Below are 25,549 nucleotides of genomic sequence, written 5' to 3'. Positions count from 1 at the left end.
GGATTGGCTCCGATGTGCTTCGGGTGTTGCCGTGCGGGGGCCTCGGGCAGTTTGACTGGGTATTCACGGAGCCTGCTTAGGGCCGTTGCGCAGCGTAGGGCGGCGGCGGGGATAGGCGGCTGCGCGGCTTTGGCGCACGCACACACAGAGCGCAGCAGCGGCGGCGGCAGCAGCAGCCCGGCACGGAGCGGCGGCAGCAGCGGGGACAAAGGGACTGACCGGCGCGGCCGCGGGGGCTCCCGGCAGGACGCAGCACTTGGCGGCGCCGGAAGCGGCGCGGGGGGGAGCGGCAGGAGGGTCTGGCCGGGTCGGCGGGTCCCATGTGCCCTGGGCGCCCAGGGGAGCAGCCGCCGCCGCCGCCGCCAGGGCTCTGAAGCCGGCTGAGGAGGAGCTGGGGCCGGGTGCCACCGCCATGGCCTGTGCCGCCGCCTCCGGCCGCCGTCCGCATTGCAGCCGCCCCAGCGTCAGCCGCCGCCCGCTGCCCCTGCGGGCGCTATGAGGAGCCGCGCCGGAGCCGTCGCCTCATCCCCGCACTGAGGAGCCGGAGCGAGCGAGGACGCCCGACCGCTTCACTCCCCTACTCCGCCCGCGCCGGATCCTCTTCCAAGCTCGCGAAGCAACGAGCAGACTCGGAGATCCTTGCGCGGGAGAAAATAGTCCCGTCGCTGCTGCCTCCCGAAGAGGCGAGGGGGGCGAAGGAGAAAACCCAGCGAGGGAAGACGAGGAGCTCGGCTCCAGCTTGCGCCCCATGTGACTGGCTCTCAGGGTGAGGGCAGCAAGGCCTAGCAACCCCCTCTGTTTCCCAGGCCGCAGCAGGAGCAGCATCGGGGGGGCTCGTGTGCTGGGTGGAGGCAGCTGTTGGACCCAGTGGTGCTGCTGGGAAGGATGGTTTTATAAACGAGGAGTGAAGAAGCCCTGAGAAGAGAGATCTAGAGGTGGAGAGGATTTTTCCTGGTGGGGGGAGGAGGGCTGGAATTTAATGTTGCATTTTTGATCCCTCTCCACCTGAGAAAGAGGCACGCACACCAACCACCAGGAAGAGAAGAAGGCGAAAGGAAGAAAGGAGGAGAGGTGATCAGAGGGGGAGAGAGAGAGAGACCATGTCAGGGCGGCCCAGAACCACCTCCTTTGCAGAGAGCTGCAAACCAGTGCAGCAGCCTTCAGCATTTGGCAGCATGAAAGTTAGCAGTGAGTATTGATTCCGCACCCACACCCTGTGCAGATTAAACATCGGGTTTTTAAAAGAGAAATTGCACTGTAGTTTGTCAGTAAACCTAATTGTGTGAGGGATTCTGGGCTGGTCAGTGGAAGAAGATCTAGACTGTTTCTAGCACTGGATGAAACAGCTCCCTTTCCCTCCCCCTCATTAACCTTGAATAGGCACGCACCATGGTTTCCATTAGGGCCTGTTTTACAAAAAATATTTGTTTGGTGCTCCTTTCTGCCTCTTATCTGTAACAATATTGTTGTTGGTTTGACCAGCTAGTTAAAGGGAATATTTCAGTTGCAATTTGGTTTTAAAGAGCTATGTGCTGCATTTCTGTCTATGGATCAATGGAGGGAAGGAAATGAATTACATGCACATGTGATCATTTCATATGTTTGTACAATTATGCTTCTAAACATTTTCTGTTGTGTGATGCATTGGAAAGTGCAATGTTCGCTATATGTATGCACCAACAACTGGGGTTTGAGCACTTTTTTTGTGCAAGCTTAGCAGAAGGCTTAGAAAGGACTATTCCCATAATATCTTGTGTTTCAGGCTCTGTTAAATGTGCTGTGGAAAAAAATTCCTGAATATGATGTATGTGAACACATTGAACTGTTAGAAATACAGGATGTTCTTTTTCATTATCTTTCAGAATTTGATTTTTTTTTAAAGGATGAGGGGCCTGTGGCCCCATTTTAAACAGTAGTATTACATGTATATTGTAGATTGGGTAAGTGGTTTAATATGTGCTCATCCTTGATCTCCAAGCTTATGGCATTGGGATTTTGAGGAGAATTAGAAATATATGTAATCCTATTAATCAAAAAGATAAAGTGTTGGAGGAAAAAGACCCCATTGTGTGTTTCTAAAGATCAGTTACATATTTATAACCTGGAATTTGTTGATTCTTGGTTTAAATATATTCATATGCAAAGGTAAAATGATCTTGCTCATCTATGTGAATAATTTTCATTCAAAGGCACTTCAGGTCCACTCTTGTAGAAATCTGGATGGCTTTATAAAAGGACTGTGAAGGTCTGATATACATCACTATTATTTAAACCGATGACTTTGAGACTTGCATTTTGATAGTTACAGCTGGCAAAGCTGTGTTTGTATCATATTGCTTTATTGTACATATGGAGTTTTAGTTCACTCCAAAGCTTTAAGTAATTGTGAGCTTTCAAACAGTTGTCAGAAATTCTTGCATTTTCTAGTCTAAGATACCTTCCACTGTGGTTGGAGCTTTGAAGAAAATATTGGGTTTATGGTCTGAAGTCTACCCTGTCATGTGGTGTGATCAGAGTACTTGCAGTATTTATAAACATTTTGAGTAGATAGCCCATATTAGCAACATGAGACTGTGCAGTTGATTAGATACAGCAATAACACATTTCACTCTCCATTTATATGGAGAATATTGTGTGATTTCATTTTATTCTCATTCATTCTCCTTATATGAGAGTAGCAGAGGAAGGAGGAGATGTTAATCAATATTACTGCATGTGACTATGTGTAAAATTGACCCAGATCTAGAGCTGTCATGATCAAAAACTAAAATGGTCTGACCTAAGCTTTTCCTCTTATTTTTGAAGATTTGGTTTGAGGATCTCTTCCTATTTGAGGTCAAAATCTAGGAAGATGCACGCCCACAAAATTGGCGTAAGCTAGCAAATACGATTAAATCCCAAATTTGTAACACAGTGGGGAAGCAAAGGCCTTAACATAATAAAGCACGCACAGTGGTGATCCTCCTCTTTCCCTCTCCCCCATTATGATCATGTGCTGCATGTCCTGTTGGTGTCTTTAAAAGGATATATAATCAGAGCAACAGAAGCAGAGGCAAAGTGTGTGGAGTAGGAGATAGTGTCTGTTCTGGAGGACAGCAAGACTGCTGTATGCTGAAAAGGGTAACTTCTAATGGGCATCAGAATTTTTGGTGGCCTCTTTGGGTATGATGAATCAAGATTCAAATAATCAGAGTCCAGGTCTTGGAAAAGTAGGCATTACTTTTTTTAATGATGTTTCTAGCCATTTTGGTTGTGGAAAAAAAAATTCATGTATATGACCAGGTGTATATTGATGCAGTGCTGTTTCCAAAGTCTGCAGGCAGCTCTGGTGCCTCTGCCAGTGATCAGAGCTTCCTAAACTGTAGCAGAGTGAAAACGGGACCTATTTTGGGTCTGTTTCATTGCTTCTACTCATAATTCTGTGAGTAGTAATGAAACTGAATGACCAAATAAATCTTGCTCTGTTGCTGCTGTGGAAAGCCAGGAGGAGCATCAGCAGTTGGGCACTGAACCAGTCTGTAGGAAGAGAGGACTCCAAAAGTGGAGGCAGTGGGAGGGCAGAGTAGCAGGGACTCTACATACACCGCTACCTCAATATAACACCACCTGATATAACACGAATTTGGATAGAACGTGGTAAAGCAGTGCTCTGGAGGGGCAGGACTGCGAAATCTGGTGGATCAAAGCAAGTTCAATATAACACGGTTTCACTTATAACACGGTAAGATTTTTTGGCTCCCAAGGACAGCGTTATATCGAGGTAGAGGGTGTACCATCACAGCATCCAGGAGGATCAGGGGTGGGAACACAGTGAATGTGCCTTCAGTTCAACAGCAGGGAGTATATGTGCTTTCCCTCTAAATTTATCAGATGCTCAGTCACTACAAGCTGTTTCGAAAGGATGAGTCTTGAAGCTAGATCCAGGGACTGGCATAAGGTTCCCAGCACCTCTCTTTTCCCAGCTACAGTAAAGGGAACTTGTCATTTGTGCTTCACCCTGGACAAAACATGCTGCCCACCTCTCTGGGATAACAGTTGTAGGGATTGTGGTGTCCCAGTATTCTTTCGCCAAAGGTAGAAATAGTAGATGTTACCTTGTCAGTGTTAAGAGCATCTTCCAAGATCCACTAGATGTTTCTTTGTTTTGGTTTTGAGAGCACTTATGTGCCCCTCAATTGTATATTTTTCAGTTTAATTAACTTCAAGTGCATTCTGTGTTTACAGTTCTGTAACATTGTGTTTGCAAACTTTTGTGCAAAAACCCATTTTTTGTGTTCCTTAAAAAGACATACTGGTTGGGCCTGTACAAGTTCCTAGGAATGAATTGAGGGCAATATAAAAAAATTAGATGCATTTATCATTTTGAAAGGTCTAGTTGTGATCTTAATCACATTGAAAAGATAAATGTTAATTGGATTTGCAAGTTTATATTTAAACTTTCAACTAATAACTTCTGGATTGCTGTTTAAATTTGATGCTTGACAGTAAAATCTGCTGAAATTGAGATATGGAGCTTACCTTACCATGACTTAGTGCTACACCTAGTTGTTTTATGCTTGGAAATGATGTACAACTGGAAGCAAATGGGAGAAATTATCCTGAAAATGAAGTGTGCTCTGGCAACACACAACAAAAAATGCACCTCTTCATAAAAAAAAAGTCTTAAATGGGAAAGCTCACAACTTGCAAACTTAAACAGTAAACTTTAATGACTGTGAAACTGACTGCCATTGATTATGAAAGACAGTGTTTTAAAGAACATTTAGGACTTGATACACTTAAAAATACTTTAATACTGCTGTCTTCAAACGGTTACTTTGTCTCTGCCGGCAGCCCTTCATAACAGGATAGTTCTTCTTAAGGGGTACAGTAAACTTTTCACTGCATTTGTAAATGTCATATACATGTAATAGAATTACTTGTAATTTGTCATAAAAACAATTTTAGTGAATGCTGTACAGCTACTCATCTTAGGCTAAATGCCCAAATCTAGCTGTTTTCTTGCATAATGTGGGTAAGTTGATGGCCTCTTGAATTTTCATAATTTAGACTATGTAGCAATTAATTCTGTGACTTGTTGGAAGAATTTTGCCCCAGCAGCAAACTTGCCTTTTGTTCAAGTTCATTGTTTCAACTACTTACTTAAATGTAGTGGATTTTTTTCATATGGAAGGGTCCAAAAGTGCACAAGAAGCTCTGTGTGAGTACATATTACTCCAGTGCTGAAATGCAGTCCCGTACAAAGGGGAATGTAGTAGCAGCTTGACAGTTGCACAGCCTATTAGTTTAAGATGATAATGGTATCAAAATAAATCTGTGCAAAAGGTTTTGGGTAGGAGGCAACAACTTAGTGAAAAGCTTAAGATTAATGATATCTCCCTCCCCCCACTCCCCCCCAAAAATAGAAAATCTATCCTAGCTGAAAATAAATGATTTTTCTCTCTCCAGAGGCTTCTGGCTGCTGAGAATTATGTATGGGTTTTAGCAACCCTATCCCTCATCCAGATTTTTGGCTACTTCTGGGAGGGGGCGTTTGCACAAAAATTGGAAAAAAAATTACTTGACTCCATACCAGGGTGAAAAATGCTTTTGTATTGTCATGCCCCAAATCCCTACTCCTGCAGTTTCAAGAAGGGAATATAACAGTATGGTGTATCTACATCCCCAATCAATTTTCATATTTATACTTAAAAAAAATGTTACTAGGCCTACTTGAGTAGAACAAAATGTCTCTCTTAGTTAATAAAATAAAGATTTATCAGTCTTCATGAATGCCAGTGAAATTTGTCAAATAACTGCCAAACACAATTCTACCAGTCCTTTTTACTTCATCTCCTGCCCCTGATACCGCACCTTTCCCTTTCCAGCTTCTCTGGTTTGGTTGGTTGGGGTTTGTTTTCTTCCTTGTGAATATCTTTTCTGAGGTGTCTCATTTTATTTTTGTTCTTTTCTCTGCCTTCGCTTCCTTGATGTATGTTTACACTTTTCCCCCGTCTCCATTGAATCTTTCCCCCACCGGCCCAAGCAATTTACCCTCTTGATACTGTATTTTCCCATCTTCCCATCAATCTTGTCCTCTTTCTCTCCCACCCACCATTAGATTACCTCACATACCAGTGTGTGAACCCACACATTGAACTTGGAAACTTTACCTGTCTACATTATGCTGGTTCTAGTTAGTGATGCTGTTTCCTTGCCTTTAATTATGTCACAGGATGTGCTACATTATCATTCCTGTACCCGTGGTGGTTATGGGTTCTGCAGAACTTGATTTCATTTTTCAAACTAACATCTGTAGTCCATATTGATGAAGAAAGCCTTTGAAATACTGATACAGGACTTAGGGGTGTAAAATATTAAACTGTTAACTGGTAAACATTAGTCTTCCTGTTAACCTACCCTAATCGTTAACCCCCAGCCCCAGGCTGGCTGGAGCAGCCCTGTCCCTAACAGGACTATCTTTCTGGAGCTGCCTTGCTCCCCAGATTAATTTATCTGTACAATTTATTCTCATTGCTGATGCAGCACTGGTACAAACACTAGGTTAGGCAGTGCATAGGCATTTTTATAACACTATCAACGGACCTTACTCAGAGCAGGTCTAGGTGACTATGGTAAAAATACTAGCTACTAGTCTGCGCTTGTTCTCTCCCCATTAGAACTGATGAAGTTGCGCTGGTGCCGGAATAGCGGTGGAAGATCTAGAGAAAATCCTGAGGGTAGACAAAGGCTCTGGGACTGCAGAACACTTGCAGTAGTAGGTCTGAGAGGTATGAGCTGCATGCATTGTCTCAGTGTGGCATTAACGCTAAAGCTTTTAGTCATTTGAACACACTTTAGTTAGTATGCTTATTCAGCATGGTTGGATGTAATAGGTCTTCTCCACCACTAATACTTATCTCATGCTCATCTCACTATAGCCAGAACAGAATTTTTGTATTCTGCAGAAGTTTATCTAATTCAGTTTAAAGACTCAAAGCCTCATCACTTTACAGTTTGAAGAAACTATTCTGTGGTATCTCAGTGCCTGCATGTAGACAACAGATTTCTTGGTATGTCTGGGATGGCTACTGAATTTGTGAAAGTAAGTGTGGTGCTCTTCAGGGTTTTCTTCAGGTTTTTTTTTTTTTTTTTTGTCTGTAATTGATTGGTGTCCAGGATGTTGATGCTGGCGTGGGAGAGTTCTAGAGAAAGAGAGGGATGGATGATGTGGTCGTGGTGATGTTTGTGGTTGAAGTCTATGAGGGAGTTTAGGTCATCTGTCCAGAGGATGAATGTGTCATTGAAGTATCTCGGTATACAGTTTGTTTTGTGGTGCATTTGAGGTGGCCCTTAAAGAGGTTGGCATATTGGGAAGCCATCCTAGTACCCATGCCTGTTCCCAGTCTGCAGACTGAAGACAGGAAAAATTTCCAATTAGTTTTTTTTTTTCCTAATGTAAAGTTTCTTTTTTAAATTTCATCCTAATATTATAACTCTGCCCCATCACTTGAAGTCAACCACAGTGGGAGAGATTGGAAACATTAAAAGGCTGGCAGCAGTCTTCAACTGAAATCCCACAGCAGTTAGACTTGTACCACTTAACACTTGACTTTAATGAACACCAGTTTAGCATACACATCTCTACCCCGATATAACACTGTCGTCAGGAGCCAAAAAATTTTACTGTGTTATAGGTGAAACCACGTTATATCGAACTTGCTTTCATCTGCCGGAGCTCTGCTTTACTGCGTTATATCCAAATTCGTGTTGTATCCGGGCGCGTTATATCAGGGTACAGGTATATTTGAAATATAAGTACAGCATTGAGGGAACTTGTTCAGTGCTTTGTAGATATTTGGATTTACGCAAAAATAAAGGAGAGCTATCCAAAACCTTAGGGGCATCTGGTGTAAGTTACAATAACAAACAATGACAGGAGTTTACAGCCCCTCTCCTCTTTACAGCTAACAAATCCTAAATCCTTGTGAAACACAAAACTTCATGTAGACATAGCCTTATGAACCTCCTCCTTCCACAGAAAACTGGTGTGTCCTGAAGGTTAACAGAAGGTGACTGTTTTGGACTGAGGAAAGCTGATTCCAGGTCTGAGGATAATGGATCTCACCAGCTTCCTTTTTAAATCAGAGGGATCCAGTTTAAGTGTCTTCACTGATAACATCTTTGGCAGTATGGCTTGAAGAAAGAGTCCACCTCTCAAGCCACAGATATCCAAACCTAGCTTTATAGGCCAAAACTAGTGCCTCTAATTACAGTTAGAAATCCCCAGGCAGCTAATACAGACCATGGAGCACAGGTGTCATATAATGCCACCAGGTAGCATAATTAAATAGGTGGACTGCCACATGCTGTACCAATTCAAGATTTTGGATTGGTTTAAAATGTAGAGAGCATTGTAGTAATCCGGTCATGAAGTGACAAAGGGATGGGTCATGCATGGTAGCAAGTCTGCATTTGAAATAATCTCTCAGGTAGGCTCAAATGGTAAAAAGTGTTTATGGGCATTGCTACTGTATGATCAGTTAAAAGTAGCTGGGGATCCAGCACTACTACCAGATTGCAAACAGGACACATGACAGGCATACAGCCCCAATTATAGGTGGGAGAATCATCCTCGCCACATCTGTTGATTATTTCCCCAGCCTACCAGCATCACCTCAGTGTTGTCAGGATTGAACACCAATCTCTCATCCATATGCCAGTCACCCTCAGAAATGGTGCCGTGTGTTCAGCAGCACTGTTTGGGTACACCAGTCTCCCTACACCACCTTCTGAGAATACCCAGTTAAGAAAGAACAGAGCCACCCTAGAATAGCACTTTTGATCAGTGATATCGAAGAATTTTGACAGGTCTAACAATATTAGCATGGGCACTTAGGCATGTACACTAGCACATTTGTTGGTTGTGGTGGTTTAATTATGCCAGCGTCAGAGCTCTCTCCCGTTGGCCTACAGCAGCTACATGGAAGACTAACAGCGGCACAGTTGCAGTGGCGAAGATTGTGTGATAAAGTAGTCCCAACATCTGTAGTATCACAGTGCGCATCTAAAGACTAAACTTGACTGGGGACCTAGCACGGCAGGTCTTAAATCACCCAAGGCCAGTGGCCCAGCATACTCAAACTGTATCAGTTTTGGAAAGATGTTTTCTTAAGTTTCTGCACTGGTAGCATGGAGATTGCTTTACTGAAATAACTCTGTTATGGGATTCAGGAGCAATTGGGTATTTACAGTAGAAATGTCACGGAAACAAGTACTTTGTTTCCAAGACAAGTGGTTTGCTCACTCAGTTCTGTGTGTGTGTCTACACATTCTAACAGATTTTTATAGGTCAGAATGTAATTATGAGCAGGTTGTAGCACTCTGTTTGCTGGCTTTAGTAACCATAGGAATCCTACTGAATGTAACAAAGTTGTGTATTCTTTGCCAGTATTACTGTAAAGTGTGACTTGAACTTAAATACATAAATATTGTGGGCTAATTCTTCAATTAAGTAATCATCAGGGAGAGGAGACAAGGGGAACAATGTTGCTGTGCTGCTGTTTCAGTTTAACTCTTTTTTGGTTCAAGTAACTTTTGCTGACTTTGGTTTTGCATTTGGAAACAAATCTTAGGCTTAAGAGTTCATAGAATTAAGTGGTGTATATAAATAGATGCTGTGGTTGTCTCCAGTCATCTGGCCAAATTTGGAGAAAGCCTTCTGCCAGAACCTCTGGACTAGTAAGTGCTATCTGGGAAAGAACAAGTGTTGGATTTTATGCCTGCTATCTGGACTAGGACAACAGAGAAAGCTAGAGTAGGCTGAATGGTGTTAGGCACATCACTATTAAGCAGTTGGCCCAAAATGAGGGGGAATGGTCTTAGTAAATAGCAACTATGCAAGTAATGTCTTGAAAAGGGCATGGGATCAGGGAGAAGTGTGCTGCTGAGCATGCATGCATGCATCCCTTGGAATGTGAGTATAAAGCATTTAGTATGGTTTCATTATGTCTACATCGCTGATCACTTGAAATTTGTGGATGCAGAAAGTCCTTTTGTTCATAAGAAACTTCTATAAGTAGATTGTTCTGTAAAGTGTAACACATGAGAAGCAATGTTTGTTACCATATTGAACATCACATCTGCTATTGCCAAGTATAATTTCAGTTTTAGAGACTTCAAAATATAAAAAATGGCCTTAATTTTGGGTTAAACAGATAAACATGCATGGAGCGAGAGACTTCGGAGGCAGTTACGAAGTGCTGTGGGCATATAGAAAGCTAGGTTTATTACTGTACTTGCTGATGAATTCACTGGGATGTGTGTAGCTGAGCAAGAGTCTTGTGTATACATCAAGTTTGTACAGTGTGGGGAAGCTTGTACTCTTTACCGAGGTAGTAGACTTGGAATCTAGGACAGCTGATGGTATCACATGGAATTAAAAAACAGCTTTGGGAATTGTGAGGATCAAGACAGAAAAATGAAAACATTGTTCATCTTATTGATTTTAACCTTTAGCTTGTGTTTCCAGATCTCAAAAATTATCAGAAGCATGCATTTATTTTCAGATGCATTCAAATATTGCTACTTAAGTGACCAGGAAGTGGCAATTGGAATCTGTTTGAGGCATCTGACGTGTTTGCTGGATTGGTTGTCAGACCACAGTGATAAAGGCAATGACCAAAAATTATCATTTGGCTGTTGTTCATCTAGACATATTGCAGAAACCAAGTAGGGTTGATGTAGCCCAAATAGAAAATTCCTTAAGGAAATCAAGACGGGAATTTTGTATGCCCGTTATATTTCATAATGGACACAAACGCCAGTGTGACTAAAGCTTACTTTCAAGTCAAGAATCTCCTTCTCTGAGGCTCTGGGAAGGCTCCGAATTGCTATGCTGGAACTTATAGTAATAAAGACAGTCCTAGCCATTGCTCTTCAGGATGGCAGACCCTGCCAGAGCAACAGCAGGAGAGGTATATGTGCAAGTTTTACATCTGTGATGATTAACACCCCCCACAAGTTGCCTTTCAAGATCCATAGTTCCTGCACATGTCTATCATAACATATAGTGTCTCATCCAGTGCACGAAATGCCCCAGTAACAACTTTGTGGGTCAAGCAAAGCACTTAGTATGCTATGGAATGAACGTGCACAGAAAAATAAGACACACACACTATATCCCCTGTGGGTGAACATTTTTCACAAAGTGCACCAGATCTCTCAGTTCTTGTCCTCAGAAGAAATCCACGTAACCAAAAGATGAGCCTAGGAGTTTAAGTTCATAGCTTTGTTAAACACTCAAAAATCATGGACTTCATAAAGATGCTGGATTAATGGCTCATTACAACAATCTACAGCCCTCCCTTCCTTTGCTCTGTGACTGCAGAGATGTTTACTACCCACATCATCTTCAATGGGTCTCTTATAACATATTCATTATTTTTGCGAAACAATCTATTCAACCTTGTCTTTAGCTATGACACCCTTGAGTACCTTTCCCAGTTCTGAAGAACTCTGCAAGCTAGAAAGCGTCAGAAGTCAGTACAATAAAAAGTATTACCTCACATAACTGAAGTTATAAGCAGTTTAAAAAATGTTTATGTGTATGTGGGCTTACAAAAATTGTAAATTTTATAACTATCTGCAAGCACTTTGGAATGAAATAATAATTGTATATCTGCTGGAAGACAGTTTAAATCCTGTGGATTTTCCAAGATTTATTTGCATGACTTCATAGAACAGCACCCACTGCACTAACTTTTTAAAAATAAAATGCAAACCTTACATTAATTGAATGATACATTTACCAATTTAAATGCCAAGAGTTAAAGGAAAAAACTAAAGATAACCATGTTTTTACATCTTATGTGTATTGTTGTAGAATTATTTCAATCAAAGCTGTAGCTCTTTTCTTTCATGACTTTTGGGTGTAGTAATTTGTATCCTTCACTGTGCATTAATATAGGTTTTTCCGAATTCATTTTCAAGCAAGCCCATGGAATCCTTCCCTGGAGGAGCTTAGAAGCTAGATTTGCAATTTCCAGAATTAAAACACTGGTTTATAATACTACTTTCCCGCCTGATTCTGGCCATGAAAATTATTGTGATGGAGTATAGTGTATTTTTTATGGTGGAAGTGGGTGTGTTAGCGTTCTCAAAGTTCTTGTGGGGGTCTGTGCTTCCCAATTTGCTCTTACACCTAAGGATAACTGTCTGTCTAGCAGCAGCCACATTGGCATAAAAATGGTTTACTCGTGGAACCAGCTGCAAAGAGACTCCGAGGTGATCATATGATTATACTCAGTTTTCTTCTGCAGTCCTTCCTAATGCTGTTGCTGATGCTGTTGAGAACAAAAGAAAAGCAGATGGAGATAGAGGAAAAGGACAGGATGAAGAGAAAAGGAAGACTGAGGACAAATGAGATGGAAGAGACAAAGATGGGGGGAGAAAATGACAAAAGGACAAATAATAACAGTGGCCTTAATGCTAGCATCCCAGGATCTTTTTCTGAGAAATAGATCAAATTTTAAGTGAACATTCGAAATGTGTATTTTAATAATACCCTAGACTATCACACAGAAATCCCCCAAAAGTCTTTGAGAGGGGGAGGGGAAATGACTTTCAAAAACACCTGCTTGTGCTGTTAGTGTTCAGACACCATTTACTCTCAGTCTAATGTCCTGAGGCTGGGAATTAATGTGTGTGTATGTCACAGAGTTGATGTTGCTTAATTCTGCTGCAAGATTAAATGTTGGTATGTGCAGTAAATCCCATTCCAGCCTATCTCTAGAAATTATCTCTTTTTTGCCCTTACAAATTTCCCATTCTGAAGAACCCTCCCCCACCGTGGGGAGAGGGTGAGGGATGGAATATGGGAAAACATCCCATTGCTTCATATTTCATGTAATACAAATTTTACTTTACTATTCAGTTTGTAAGCATATTTGTTCTCATGCATAACAGGAATGTGATTGTCCAAAATGGAAATCTTACAGTTCTTCAAGTAGTGTCCCTATAGGTGCTTCACTTCAGGTGTGCATGTGCCTCTTCGAACCCTTGATCAGAGATTTTCAGTTAGCAGTGTCTGTTTGGTCCACACATGCGCTCTATATGATCTCGTGCCACACTCCTGAGTGCATATAGGGCTGCATGGGTAAACTGCCTTTCAGTTCCTTCTCTAGTGCCTTGGCCTGAGACACTGCTCCAGTGTGTCTGCCTTGTGTGTGTATCAGTGTGTTTTGTAGTTGTTGTTTAGTTTATGTTAATTGTTGGTGTAGAATTAGCTATGTAGGTGTGAGAGATGCGGTTTTACTTTCCCCTTTTCTCCTCTCTTTTTTTTTTTCTGGAGAGCTTATTTGGTCTGGTTAGGCATGTCTGGCTTACCAGCTTTCATACACACCTCTCTTGTCAGGAGGCTGTCCCAATCAGCAACAGCCACTCTAAGTAATTCATTGTTTGGGAGAGTCCTGTGTCTCCACAAAGTGAAATTTTTGCCGGCTCTAAAATCCTGTGGTTGGAAGACTCAGGAGGCCAAACTGAATCTGCTGCTGATGGAATGCTCCTTTCAGCCTGCTTCCAGGTCATCTCACGAGACCTGCCCCCTCCTTCCAGACAGATCCAGTGCCCCTTCGGCTAATGTCTTGCCTAAGAAGGACTCGGAGAAGGCTCGAAAGAAGAGGGGTGCAGTTTCCCACCACAAGGAGCCAGCTCCCAAGAAGTCCTGATATCCTGCTAAGTCTGTGATGTCAGAGGCCTCGACCTCTCAATTTGGTATCATGGAGGCAAAAGACTGTTCATCTGGTACTGGTGGAGCAGGGAAATCCTACAGTGCTTTGGAGAAATATGGTGCTAGCAGGGCCCCAGTATTGTCCACCTCCAGATCGGCACTGTCTGTTTTAGACTTAATGGTGCCTTTCCACTCCGCTCCATCAGTACTTCAAAATTGAAGCACGTACTTTCAGCACTGGCACCTACATGATCCAAACCAGTGGTATTACCCAAGTCGATTGCTGCGTTGGTACCAACTCACTTGGTACTGGAGGAATTCTGTTACTCCAGGGACTTGTCAGCATTAGATGAGCTGGAGTCCCCGTGCTTGTGGTCTAAATACCCTCAGTAATGAGACCCTGGTCTCTGGATTACCAGTGCTTATCAGTACCACTAGATTCTCTGCTTTTATTTTACTGGAGGCCCCCCCCGGAGGACACTGAGGCAGATAAAGCAGACATTGTCAGCCTCCTCCTTATCAGTGCAGGGTTCCCCTCCGCTTCATTACAAGAACCCAAACTTGGGCAAGGCCCGTTGCCCACGTCGGGGAGGGTGGAATCAGTGCTGGGTACCACCACCTCTCCTGTCTATGGGTCTCCCCGCTGGTCATAGTGGGTGGTGTATGAGCAGCAATTTGCCAGGTCTCCAGGTCCATTTTACCAGAGAAGGGTGTCACAGTCTCCTCCACCAGAACCTCAAGATGAGGAGACCCTTTGAGGAGCTCGAGCCTAAGGCAGACAAAGAGGCTACCCCCTCAAACCTCTGTTTCATCTAAGAGGCAGTCATGCCCCCACCACTGTCAATAGCTGACTATTTTCATCAATTTCTTATACTTCCTGAGGAGGTTAAAGATGCACATCACAAGCTCCTGGACATTTTGCAATCAATGACACCCACCTGGCTTCTGCTACCATTAATGAAATGCTCCTGGATCCAGAAAAGACCGTGTGGCCAGCTGTTGTCATCATCCTGCTAACTTGTAAATGGGTGGATAAGAAATATCCAGTACCCCCAGGGACTCAGCATTTTTTTTTCCCCCACCCCTGCACCTCATTCGTTGGTGTTGAATGCTGTAAATGAGTGGAGTAAACATCATTATTGTAGGTCTACTCCTTATGACAAGGACCAGGTAAGGCTTGACCTGTTTGGACAGAAGGTCTAGTCATGTACAACGCTCCAATTTTGGATCACAGACTTTCAGGCAATCATGGCCTCGTATGTCTGCATGAATTACAAGTTTGCATCCTTCATTGAACATCTTTCACAGGAGCATATAGAACACTCCAGGCCATCATTAAAAGGAGGGCCAGTTATTAGCCAGAACCTCACTCCAAGTGTCTTTGGATGCTGTGGACATTGCCACTAGATCCATCTCCACAGCAGTTGTGGTACAAAGGGTGTTTTGTCTCTATTTGTCAAGATTCCTGAGGTTGGTTTAGAGTGCAGTTGAGGATGTCCTGTTTTGATACCAGAACTACTTCTCAGGAACTAAGAATGAGTTTCTGCACATGCTGAAGGACTCCATGGTCATGGTTGAGGTCTCTGGGTGTATCTAGCTCTACAAACAAGAGGAGATGAAGCAGTTCTCAAACTGTCCAGAAGTTGTGCCTGAGTCATGGTTTTCACAGAACGACTGAACCTGCTAGAAAGACAGATTCCAGAGGAAAAGAGCTCTCCACTCTTTCAATTAGCACCCAGTCACCATTGGAACAGTAATTTTGACAGGTTGGGCAAGGGCTTGACGACTCCTCCCTTGCCTCTAGTTTGTAAGCTGCAACCTTTTGTCCATCTTTCTTCTTTTGGAGATCATCTTTCCCATTTCCAACAGGCCTGGTGATGTGTTGCAATATACAAGTAAGCTATGGATATAACACCAGGCTATACTATCCATTTCACAGCCCCCCCCCCCTTTCAGAAACCTCTTTCACAATACTATAGTGAATCAAGAAGTACACTCCCTCCTTCAGAGCAATAGAATAGGTCCCATCCCTTTCCCCAGAGGGACAGGGTTTTATGCAAAGTATTTTCTCATGCTAAAGAAGGATAAATGGTGGAGAGGTGTCTTGGATCTAAGACAACTGAACAAATTTGTAAATTCCCAGAAGTTCCAGATGGTGATTCTGACAGCTGTAGTCCCTTCTCTAGAGGCAGAAGACTGACTTTTGGTTCTCAACGTATAGGATGAGTATTTCCCGATAGCGATACATCCTGCACACAGGAGACACTGCCTTTCGTTGTGGGCCAAGATCACTTTCAATATCGAGTTCTTCCTTCGCTGTCTATTTGGCCTCAAGGGTGTCCTTTGAGGTTTTAGTGCTAGTGGCTGCTTGCCTTCATCAAAAAGCAATTTTAGTGTTCCCATATCTTGATGACCAGCTGCCCAAGGGCTGATCTTATAAAGCAGTTCTAATTTCTATCCAGTCAGCTTGCTCTCTTCCAGGAGTTGAGTCTCCAGCTAAACATGAAGTCTGAGTTAGCCCCTGTACAGAGAATACAGTTCATAGGGGCATATTTGGATTTGTTAGCAATCAGGGCCTTCCTTCCCACAGACAGATTCATAACTTAGTTGAATCGATTGGGACAGTGGAAACCCCCATACTACAGTAAGGAATCATTTGCAGCTCCTGGGTCATATGGCAGCGTGCATTTTCATGACATGCAAGATTATGCCTCTGCTGCTTTCAGGGCTAGTTCAGGAGGATCTGTTCCTCAACAGGAAGAATGTGGATAAATACGTTATGGTTTCCCTCAAGATGAAGAACTCCCTGAATTGGTGGAAAGATCAATGCAGTGTCTGCGTGAGCATCCCTTTCCTCCGCCCAGCTCCAGCAGTAACTGTGATGACGGATGCATCACTGTTTGGGTGAAGAGCACACCGTAACACACTCACAACTCAGGGCAGATGGTCCATCTCAGGAAACTGGTCTCCATATCAACTTGTTGGAACTCAGGGCAGTCAGGAATGCCTGCCTTCAGTTTCTACTCCTCATCAAGGGCAGATTGATCTGAATCATGATAGAACATGCAAGCCACATTGTCCATATCAACAAGTAGGGAGGAGCAAGATCCCCCATGCTGTATGCCAATGCCGTGAAGTTATAGAACTGGTATATAGCTCATCAGATTCAGATCTCAAGTGATTACTTTTGTGGAGTTTAGAATGTCGCAACGAATATGCTCAGCCGGTGCTTCTCCCAGGACTACAAATGGGAGTTGTATGCTCAAATCCTTCATAGGATATTCCAGAGGTGGGGAGCTATTTGCCACATTCAGAAACAGGAAGTGTTTCTGAATGTGCTCTTATTCTGCTCAACAGAAGGCCTAGCCACCTCTCTCTGGAGGTAGTAAAGGGCCTGTTTCATGCATTCCCTCCAACACCACTAATTTTAAGAGTAATGGCCCGGGTTATCCTTGTGGTAGCAACTTGTTTGAGGCAAACTTGGTATCCTTACCTGCTTCACCTGTATCCAACTGTTCCATGTCTCCTCTCCCAGGATGTGGATTGTGGCTTCACCCAAACCTAGGGGTCCTTCATCTCCAAGCCTGGCTCCAAGGTGGTTCATGAGATTAGAATCCATTTGCTTGACAGGAGTACAAGAAGTATTACTAAACAGTAGAAGGGAGTCAACTTGAATTCCTTACCTTTAGAAATGAAAAAGGTTCAACCATTGGTGTTGCTGTCACCACCTTATGTCTGAATCTTCTCTGCTCTCAGCCATCTTAAATTATGTGCTGGACATTTAAATTTTTTTTTTATCCGTTAACTCTATTAAGGTTCTTACTGATATCAGCATTTCATTCCCCAGTAGAGGGTCTTTTATTTTTGCTCACCCTCTGTCCTTGAGCTTTAGTAAGAGTCTTGGGGAATCTTCCCCCTGCCCCCCCCCCCAGGTTAAAGCTCCTACTCTGCCTTGGGATCTCAAGCTGATACTTAGATACCTTATGAAACCTCTGACTGAGCCTGTGGTGACCTGCCTCTTGCTTCATTTATCTGTGAAGATGGCCTTTCTAGTAGCTATCATGTCAGCCTGCAAGAAATTGAAGCCCTGATGGCAGGACCCCTCCCCCCATTTCAAATAATTTTCAAGGACAAGGTCCTCTCTATGACAGGACCCAAGGTTCTTATCTAAGATGCTGTTGGATTTCCATCGTCACTGGTAGATGAATAGACTTTTTTTCCCCCTCTCTTCTTGAGTGCACAAATCTCAGTGGGAAACTTTCCTTCATACTTTAGATGTACAGTGGGTGTTGGGCTTTTATCTGGATAGGACTGAGCAATTTCAGAAATTACCTGACCTTCATCACTATCGCGTATAGATCACTGGTGCCTGCAATCTCTTTGCAGAGACTGTTGAGGTGGATCTGAGTGTATTGCTGCTTGCTGTGATGCAGCTGATGCCTTACTTCCCCAAAGGATTTTATCACACTCTACTAAATTGCAAGCAATTTCCACCACATTACTTAAAAACTTTCCAGTGTCTGAGAGATGCAGAGCTGCTACACAGGTTTCAGGGAATACATTTTCTAAATGCTATGTCTTGGTCTGTGCTATCAGATCAGATGTGGCACTTCATTCTGCTTAACTGTATTCAGTCTTCACCTTGATTACGAAGGTCCCTCCTCACTGTGAGGATACTGCTTGGGAGTCACCTCAAGTGGAGCACTTGTAGGGACACTGTTTGAAGAAGAAAAGGTTACTCAGCTCATGTGGTAAATGTGGTTCTTCAAGATGTGCCCACTAATGGTACTCCACTACATGCCCTCCTTCCACTCTGCTTCAGATTGTTCTTGTTGGGCATTTGGATAGAGAAGGAACTTCAGGTGGTTCACCTGTGCAGCTTGCCATCAAATTTTATAGAGCACATGTGCAGGCTGAACAGACACTGCTAAAAGAAAATCTCTAATCAAGGACTCGAGAGATGCATAAACACCTAAAGTGATCCCCATTGAGGGACACATCTCGAAGAACCACAGTTACTGCACAAGGTGAGTAGTAACCTTTTCCACTGTAAGTAAAGCACAAGAAAGTTATTGAGTTCTCAGCCTGCCAAGGTTGTGGTGATAAATCACAAGAAACAAGCCAGTTTTTCTTTTTTTTTTTTTTTTTTCCCTTTTTTAGTTTATCACTGACATATTTACATGACCACAACTTATTTGGAAGATTTTTTGATACTGGAAACATTAGGTTCCAGTATGAATCTGTGACTGAAAAACTAACAGTTCTTAAAAAACATGAAAGGGAAGTGATTTGAGGTTTTTGTTAGAAAACAATAAAAGTCATGGAATTGTCTACAAACTAGAGGTGAAGGGGAATGTGTGAAATCATCTTACATTAGATGCTGATGAGAGGGGCAGTGAATGGAGTTATGAACTGTTAGGGGGGTTTGATTTGGTACAGTGTAGAAAGGTGGATTGGTGGCATCTGATGTGATGTGAAGCAAAGGTGCCTAGTTCGTATAACTTTTTCAGTCTTCACAGTGTTGAATTCAATAGGTGATGCTTCTCATTCTGTCTGTAATCACTAGAAGTTGATCACATTTTCCGTATCAGCAGGTTTCATGTTTGCTACAATCAATCACTTCAGTCCAGTCAGTTGTTTCTCATCACTTCCTTCAACTTTATGTTCATCATAGATTTATCCAAATCATAAAGTTGAAGGAAGTGATAAGAAACAACTGACTGGACTGAAGTGATTGTTAGTAATCACTAGAGGTTCATCACATGTTTTTCGTATCAGCAGGTTTCACGTTTGCTACAGATAGAACGAGAAGTGTCACCTCTTCTGTAGTTTCCACAGGCTATCTGGTAGGTTGTTAAAAATGAGAGGGATATTGTCTGTCAGTTCTCAGATGCTATGAGAAATGGAGCAGGATGATGTTGTTTTTGTTAAGCAATGCTGACTTTAGCATTTGAGTGTTGTTACTAAGGGCTCGTCTACACTAGCAATTTATATCAACGTAGTTATGTCTCACAGGGGTATGAAAAATCCATGCTCCTGAGAGAGAGAGCCATGCAAGCCTAATCCCCCAGTGATCAGAGAACCCCTCCTGTTGGCATAGATAGTGTCTACATTAAAGTGTTGCAGCAGTACTGCTGTAGTGTTTTAAGTATAGAGAGATCCCATGGGTATGTTTTCACTACGGACATTATAGTGAGGTAGATGCAACTACACTACTGTAATATAGATATTACAATGATGAAAGAGGTTTTTTGATTGCTGTAGTAAATCTATCCCCTTGAGAAGTTGTAGCTAGTTTGATGGAAGAATTCATCTGTCAGCCTAGCAGTTTCTAGACCAGAGCTTAAGTCGACTTAACTATGTCTTTCAGGGGTGTGAATTTTTCACATCTCTGAGCAATCTAGCTGCGTCAGCCTACATTTTAGGTGCAGGCCATGCCTGCGAGTCTGGCATGTCTGTTTGTAGAACGCAGTGAAGTAGGCTGGTAGAATTGCAAATTAATTTTCACATCTGACTTCTGCTGCCTCATGTAATATTAACAAAAATCTCTCCCTCTGTACCATGGGAAAGGAAACACTGAGGGGTGAGCATCCCAAGGTGCCTTTTGAACTTATGCCAGCAGGAGGAGGAAGTAGTGTGGTGGGGTCCACACATCTGATTTTTTTAAAAGAAGATCAGCCATGAAACTGCCAACAAATGGACTTGTCAGGACAGAATTGAGAGGGCTTGCTTAAAGGGAAACCATAAACTTAGGCAGCTTCCTTTTGTTCTTGAACTTATTTACCTAGAACTCTTTTAAGAGGGGAAAACCCAAGATTACTATTCTCTGCTCCTCGGAGCTAAGATCAAGTGTAGTATCTAAAATATTAGAGCAGGGGTTCTCAAACTTCATTGCACCGTGACCCCCTTCTGACAACAAACACTACTGCACGACCCCAAGAGTGGGGACCAAAGCCTGAGCCCACCTGAGCCCTGCTGCCCTGGGTAGGGGAGTCAAAGCCAAAGCCTGAGCTCCATTGCCTCAGGCGGGGTGGAGGAGGCAAAGCTGAAACCCAAGGCCTTCAGACCCAAGCAGAGGGCTTGTATTCTGAGCCCCGCTTTCCAGGGCCGAAGCCCTTAGACTTCAGCTTTGGCCCTGAACAATGAGGCTTGGGTTTCAGCCCTGGGCCCCAGCAAGTCTGAGCCAGCCTTGGCGACCCCGTTAAAACAGGATTGTGACCCACTTTGAGGTCCTGACCCACAGTTTGAGAACCAGTGTATTATTTTCACTCTGTTTATTTTTTAGGTTTGCGAGCACTTTGTGTTTAGCTAGACCAACACAAACACAGGAAATTACTTGCATAGGAACTGGAGAGATGGAAATAGGACAGACAATCTTATTGTAAAATCACAAAAATTGGGAGGATTAGGAATGGTATAATCTGAAAAGAGACAGTGAATATGAAAACCAGTTAGTTTTCAAAGATTTAATGGTTACATCCCTCGATTATACTAGATTTATGTTATCTAATGTGCTTTTTGTTTTGAATTTAGAGCAAATAAAGGTATCACTTTAATTCCCTGCAAATAACCGTTCGGGCGCTTGACCATTTTATACTTTTGAATTTCTACCATCAGGAGTTCTCTTTGTGATTAAAAGAACAGGAGTACTTGTGGCACCTTAGAGACTAGCAGATTTATTTGAGCGTAAGCTTTTGTGGGCTAAAACCCACTTCATCGGGTGCATGCAGTGGAAAATACAGTAGGAAGATGTATCTACACAGAGGATATGAAAAAATGAGTGATGCCATAATAACTATAACAAGAGTAATCCGTTAAGGTGGGCTATTATCAGCAGGAGGAAAAAAACCACTTCTGTAGTGATAATCAGGATGACCCATTTCCAACAGTTGACAAGAATGTCTGAGTAACAGTAGAGCGAAAAAAAATTATCATGGGAAAATAGGTTTCACTCTGTGTAATGACCTATCCACTCCCAGTCTTTATTCAAGCCTAATTTAATAGTGTCCAGTTTGCATATTAATTTCAATTCTGCAGTTTCTCATTGGAGCTTGTTTTTGAAGTTTTTTTGTTGGAGTATTGGGACTTTGAGGTCTGTAATCGAGTGACCAGGGAGTTGAAGTGTTCTCCGACTGTTTTTTGAATGTTATAATTCTTGACGTCTTATTTGTGTCCATTTATTCTTTTGCGTAGAGACTGTCCCGTTTGGCCAATGTACATGGCAGAGAGGCATTGCTGGCACGTGATGGCATATATCACATTGGTAGATGTGTAAGTGAACGAGCCCCTGATGGTGTGGCTGATGTGCTTAGGTCCTATGATGTTGTCCCTTGAATAGATATGTGGACAGAGCTGGCACTGGGCTTTGTTGCAAGGATAGGTTCCTGAGTTAATGTTTTTGTTGTGTGGTTTGTGGTTGCTAGTAAATATTGCTTCAGGTTGGGGGCTGTCTGCAAGGGAGGACTGGCCTGTCTCCCAAGATCTGTGAGAGTGAGGGATCGTCCTTCAGGATAGATTGTAGATCTTTGATGATGCTCTGAAGAGGTTTTAGTTGGGGGCTGAAGATGATGGCTAGTAGCGTTCTGTTACTTTCTTTTTGGGCCTGTCCTGTAGTAAGTGGCTTCTAGGTACTCTTCTGGCTCTGTCAATCTGTTGCTTTACTTCAGCAGATGGGTATTGTAGTTGTAAGAATGCTTGATAGAGATCTTGTAGGTGTTTATCTCTGTCTGAAGGGTTGGAGCAAATGAGGTTGTATCTTAGAGTTTTTGCTGTAGACAATGGATCGTGTGGTGTGGTCTTGATGAAAGCTGGAGGCATGTAGGTAAGTATAGTGGTCATAGGTTTCCAGTATGGGGGGGTGACGATCGCTTATTAGCATTGTAGTGTCCAGGAAGTGGATCTCTTGTGTGGACTGGTCCAGGCTGAGGTTGATGGTGGGATGGAAATCGTTGAAATCAGGGTGAAAATCCTCAAGGGCTTTTTTTCCCATGGGTCCAGATGGTGGAAGATGTCATCAATGTAGCACAAGTAGAGTAGGGGCAGGGGGATGAGAGCTGAGAGAGCCTTGTTCTAAGTCAGCCATAAAAATGTTGGCATCCTGTGGGACCATGCGGGTACCCGTCGCAGTGCCGCTGACTTGAAGGTATACATTTTCCCCAAATGTGAAATAGTTGTGGGTGAGGACAAAGTCACAAAATTCAGTCACCAGGTTTGCTGGGACGTTATCGGGGATACTGTTCCTGATGGCTTGTAGTCCATCTTTGTGTGGAATGTTGATGTAGAGGGCTTCCACATCCATAATTCTGGTTAGAAGCTCTGAAAGATGCCTGTTAGGATTAAATTCTTCTTTTAGATGTGCATTGCTTCCAGTGAATAGTCTCCTTGTGGTGAAGTGGTTCTTTGTTGGAGTTCAGTGGGGGTGAAGTCAGAGTTGTAAAACTGTCCCTATTTTTTAACTAGTCAGTGAAGCCCTGGAATTTATTTTAGGGCTTGTTTACACAGGGATTTATTCCAGAATAGCTATTCCCGATTTACTCCATGTTTGAGTGTTCTTATTCCAGAATATAGTACCTTATTCCATATGGTCTTAACTGAATTAAACTAACTTGGAATAAGGAACTCATTCTAGAATAGAGCATCCGCTCATGGAGGAAATCAGGAATAGTTACTCCACTTTGAATTTACACTATACCTTATTCCAGATAATTTTCCTGTATAGGCAAGCCTTTAGACAGAGGCCTTTTCCAGTTATAATAGATTTAGCCCATGTCTACAGTAGTGGGGTGTGGGGTGGGGAAGTCGACCTAAGATACGCAACTTCAGCTGCGTGAATAGTGTAGCTGAAGTCGGCATATTTTAGATCAACTTACCTGGCCGTGAAGACAGTGGCGAGTCGACCGCTGCCGCTCCCCCGTCGACTCCGCTTCTGCTCTCACAAGCTGGAGTTCTGGAGTCAATGGGGAGCACGATCGGTTGATCGATTTTTATCGCATCTACACTTGACGTGATAAATCGACCCCCGATATATTGATCACTATCTGCTGATCCAGCAGGTAGTGAAGACCTGCCCTTAGTAACCTGGTTTAAGCAAAGGCATGTTTCAGCTTTGAAAGATTTGCTTCTACCCTGAAATAATCCTTTTAGCTTTGGAGTGTAACCCAGACAGAGATGTACTCTGACCTAGAAAGTTTTTATCCACCTAGGAAAGCTTGGTTAGGTAGAGATCTGTATCAGCGATGAAAGAGTCTGTTTAATGTAGGTTTCAGAGTAGCAGCTGTGTTAGTCTATATCCTCAAAAAGAACAGGAGTACTTGTGGCACCTTAGAGACTAACAAATTTATTTGACCATAAGCCTTCGTGGGCTACAGCCCACTTCATCAGATGCATATGGAAAACTTGTTATAACTCTGGTGCTTTATACTTTAGGTGGGAGCTATGTGAAGAAGTTGTTATGTGAATCTCTGTAATGTATGTTAGTTTCTTTGGGACCAAAAATAAAAAAAAATTGAGTGTTTTCTGGCTTTCACCTTCACAGAATCTGAGTCTGACTCACAGTTCACTTGAATCACATTATTATTATTGTTTTTATTATTATTACACTTGGGGGCTCCAGACAGAGACCCTTTTGTGCTAGACATACAGATAACAAAATCAGGTCCTGTCCCAAAGAGCTTGCTATCTTAAGTAGTTTAATTAGACTAGTTTGCTGCCCCTATATCAGCAGTATTTGGCTATTATGGTACTTTCCCTCAGACCTGAATTCTCTGGAGCAGACTTAGATACTGCAACTCTGTCACCTTGCCCACGGTCTAAAAAAGAAAAATAAAGTAGTAAATCTAGCTAAAGTTGTGCAGCTTTTGGCTGCCTCTTTATTTTGTTTTTTCATCTCATTGCTCTCTTCAGCTTGTTTGCATGGAAGACTTTGGCTACTATCATTTATTCAGTTTCTATCTGATAAATGGGTAAATGTCTGAAGCTTTACTATGAAAGTACAAAGTTTGGTTTTGGTCCTTTGTAAAAACTAAGGGCTGAGCAGCACTAGGGGGTCAGCTTAGACTCTAAAATAGAACCTCCTATGGGTGCCAGAGAAGATTGGTTGTTTATATCTTTCAGCTTCTGTGGAGTGCCTTTTCATCAGAAATGCTATTTTGAAGGTAGGAGGCTGTATATTTGACCCAGACAACTATCCCGCATAACTTCTCTAAATCTTGTAACTTTGCAACATATGTGCTATTGACACACACCATATTTCACTTCTTTTTAGCCAAATTAGAGTTCTTTGTAGGCAACAGAAGCATAATTCTACAGAAAATGAGTCCTGAGATTGGATTTGCCCTCAACTGAAATCGCTTGGTTTAGAGTTCTTGGTGTAGGAAACAGACATTAAGTTTTAGTAGAACAGAGTCTTGCATTGCTTCAAATCTCTCCTGTTCCATCTGAGAATGAGCTACTGAGGTTTTTCAGAATTTGTGTTTTTGCAGTCTTTTTGCAGTAGTGACTTTCTTCATTACCCCACTGTTCAAGGGGGAAAATCCAGGCACCAAGTTTTCATACCAGAAAAATATTTTTTCAAAGCCCATAAAGTCTTAATATTTGAACATTTTTTGTTCTGAAATAGTGCTAGAGCTGATATGATGTACTGATATAAGCCCTGTTTTCATAGCTTGTTTAAATCTGGTAAGGATGAGTGGAGTCTTTGTGGTGGCTTCCTCTACTTAGTTCAAAGACTGTAAAGGATTATATTGGGCAAATACTCTCTCCCACCCCTCCCGCCCCTCATATTCATCATGTATGTGGAGCTATCATGAAAGACTGAAAATTTGAGCTACTGTTAGTACAACT

At 42.6% G+C, this 25,549-nt stretch overlaps 1 protein-coding gene across 6 annotated transcripts in view; it reads left to right on the top strand.

Moving 5' to 3' along the window:
* The first annotated feature begins 432 nt into the window (after positions 1-432).
* Positions 433-25,549, top strand: part of GSK3B (glycogen synthase kinase 3 beta) — a 254,631-nt gene continuing 229,514 nt past the window's right edge. Inside the window, exons 1-2 of one of the 6 annotated variants that reach the window (XM_030534161.1) lie at positions 433-1,188; positions 6,660-6,770. In XM_030534161.1, coding sequence (XP_030390021.1) covers positions 1,101-1,188; positions 6,660-6,770 — 199 coding nt within the window. In that variant the 5' untranslated portion in view covers positions 433-1,100. The remainder of the gene's footprint in view (positions 1,189-6,659; positions 6,771-25,549) is intronic. The other 5 variants (XM_030534143.1, XM_030534132.1, XM_030534152.1 and 2 more) reach the window with 5 other exon arrangements.

The sequence above is a fragment of the Gopherus evgoodei genome, chromosome 1 (assembly GCF_007399415.2).
Source record: "Gopherus evgoodei ecotype Sinaloan lineage chromosome 1, rGopEvg1_v1.p, whole genome shotgun sequence".
In the NCBI taxonomy this organism is placed as follows: Eukaryota; Metazoa; Chordata; order Testudines; family Testudinidae; genus Gopherus; species Gopherus evgoodei.
The sequence above is the reverse complement of the archived record's forward strand: the minus strand, read 5'-3'. Positions and strand labels throughout refer to the sequence as shown.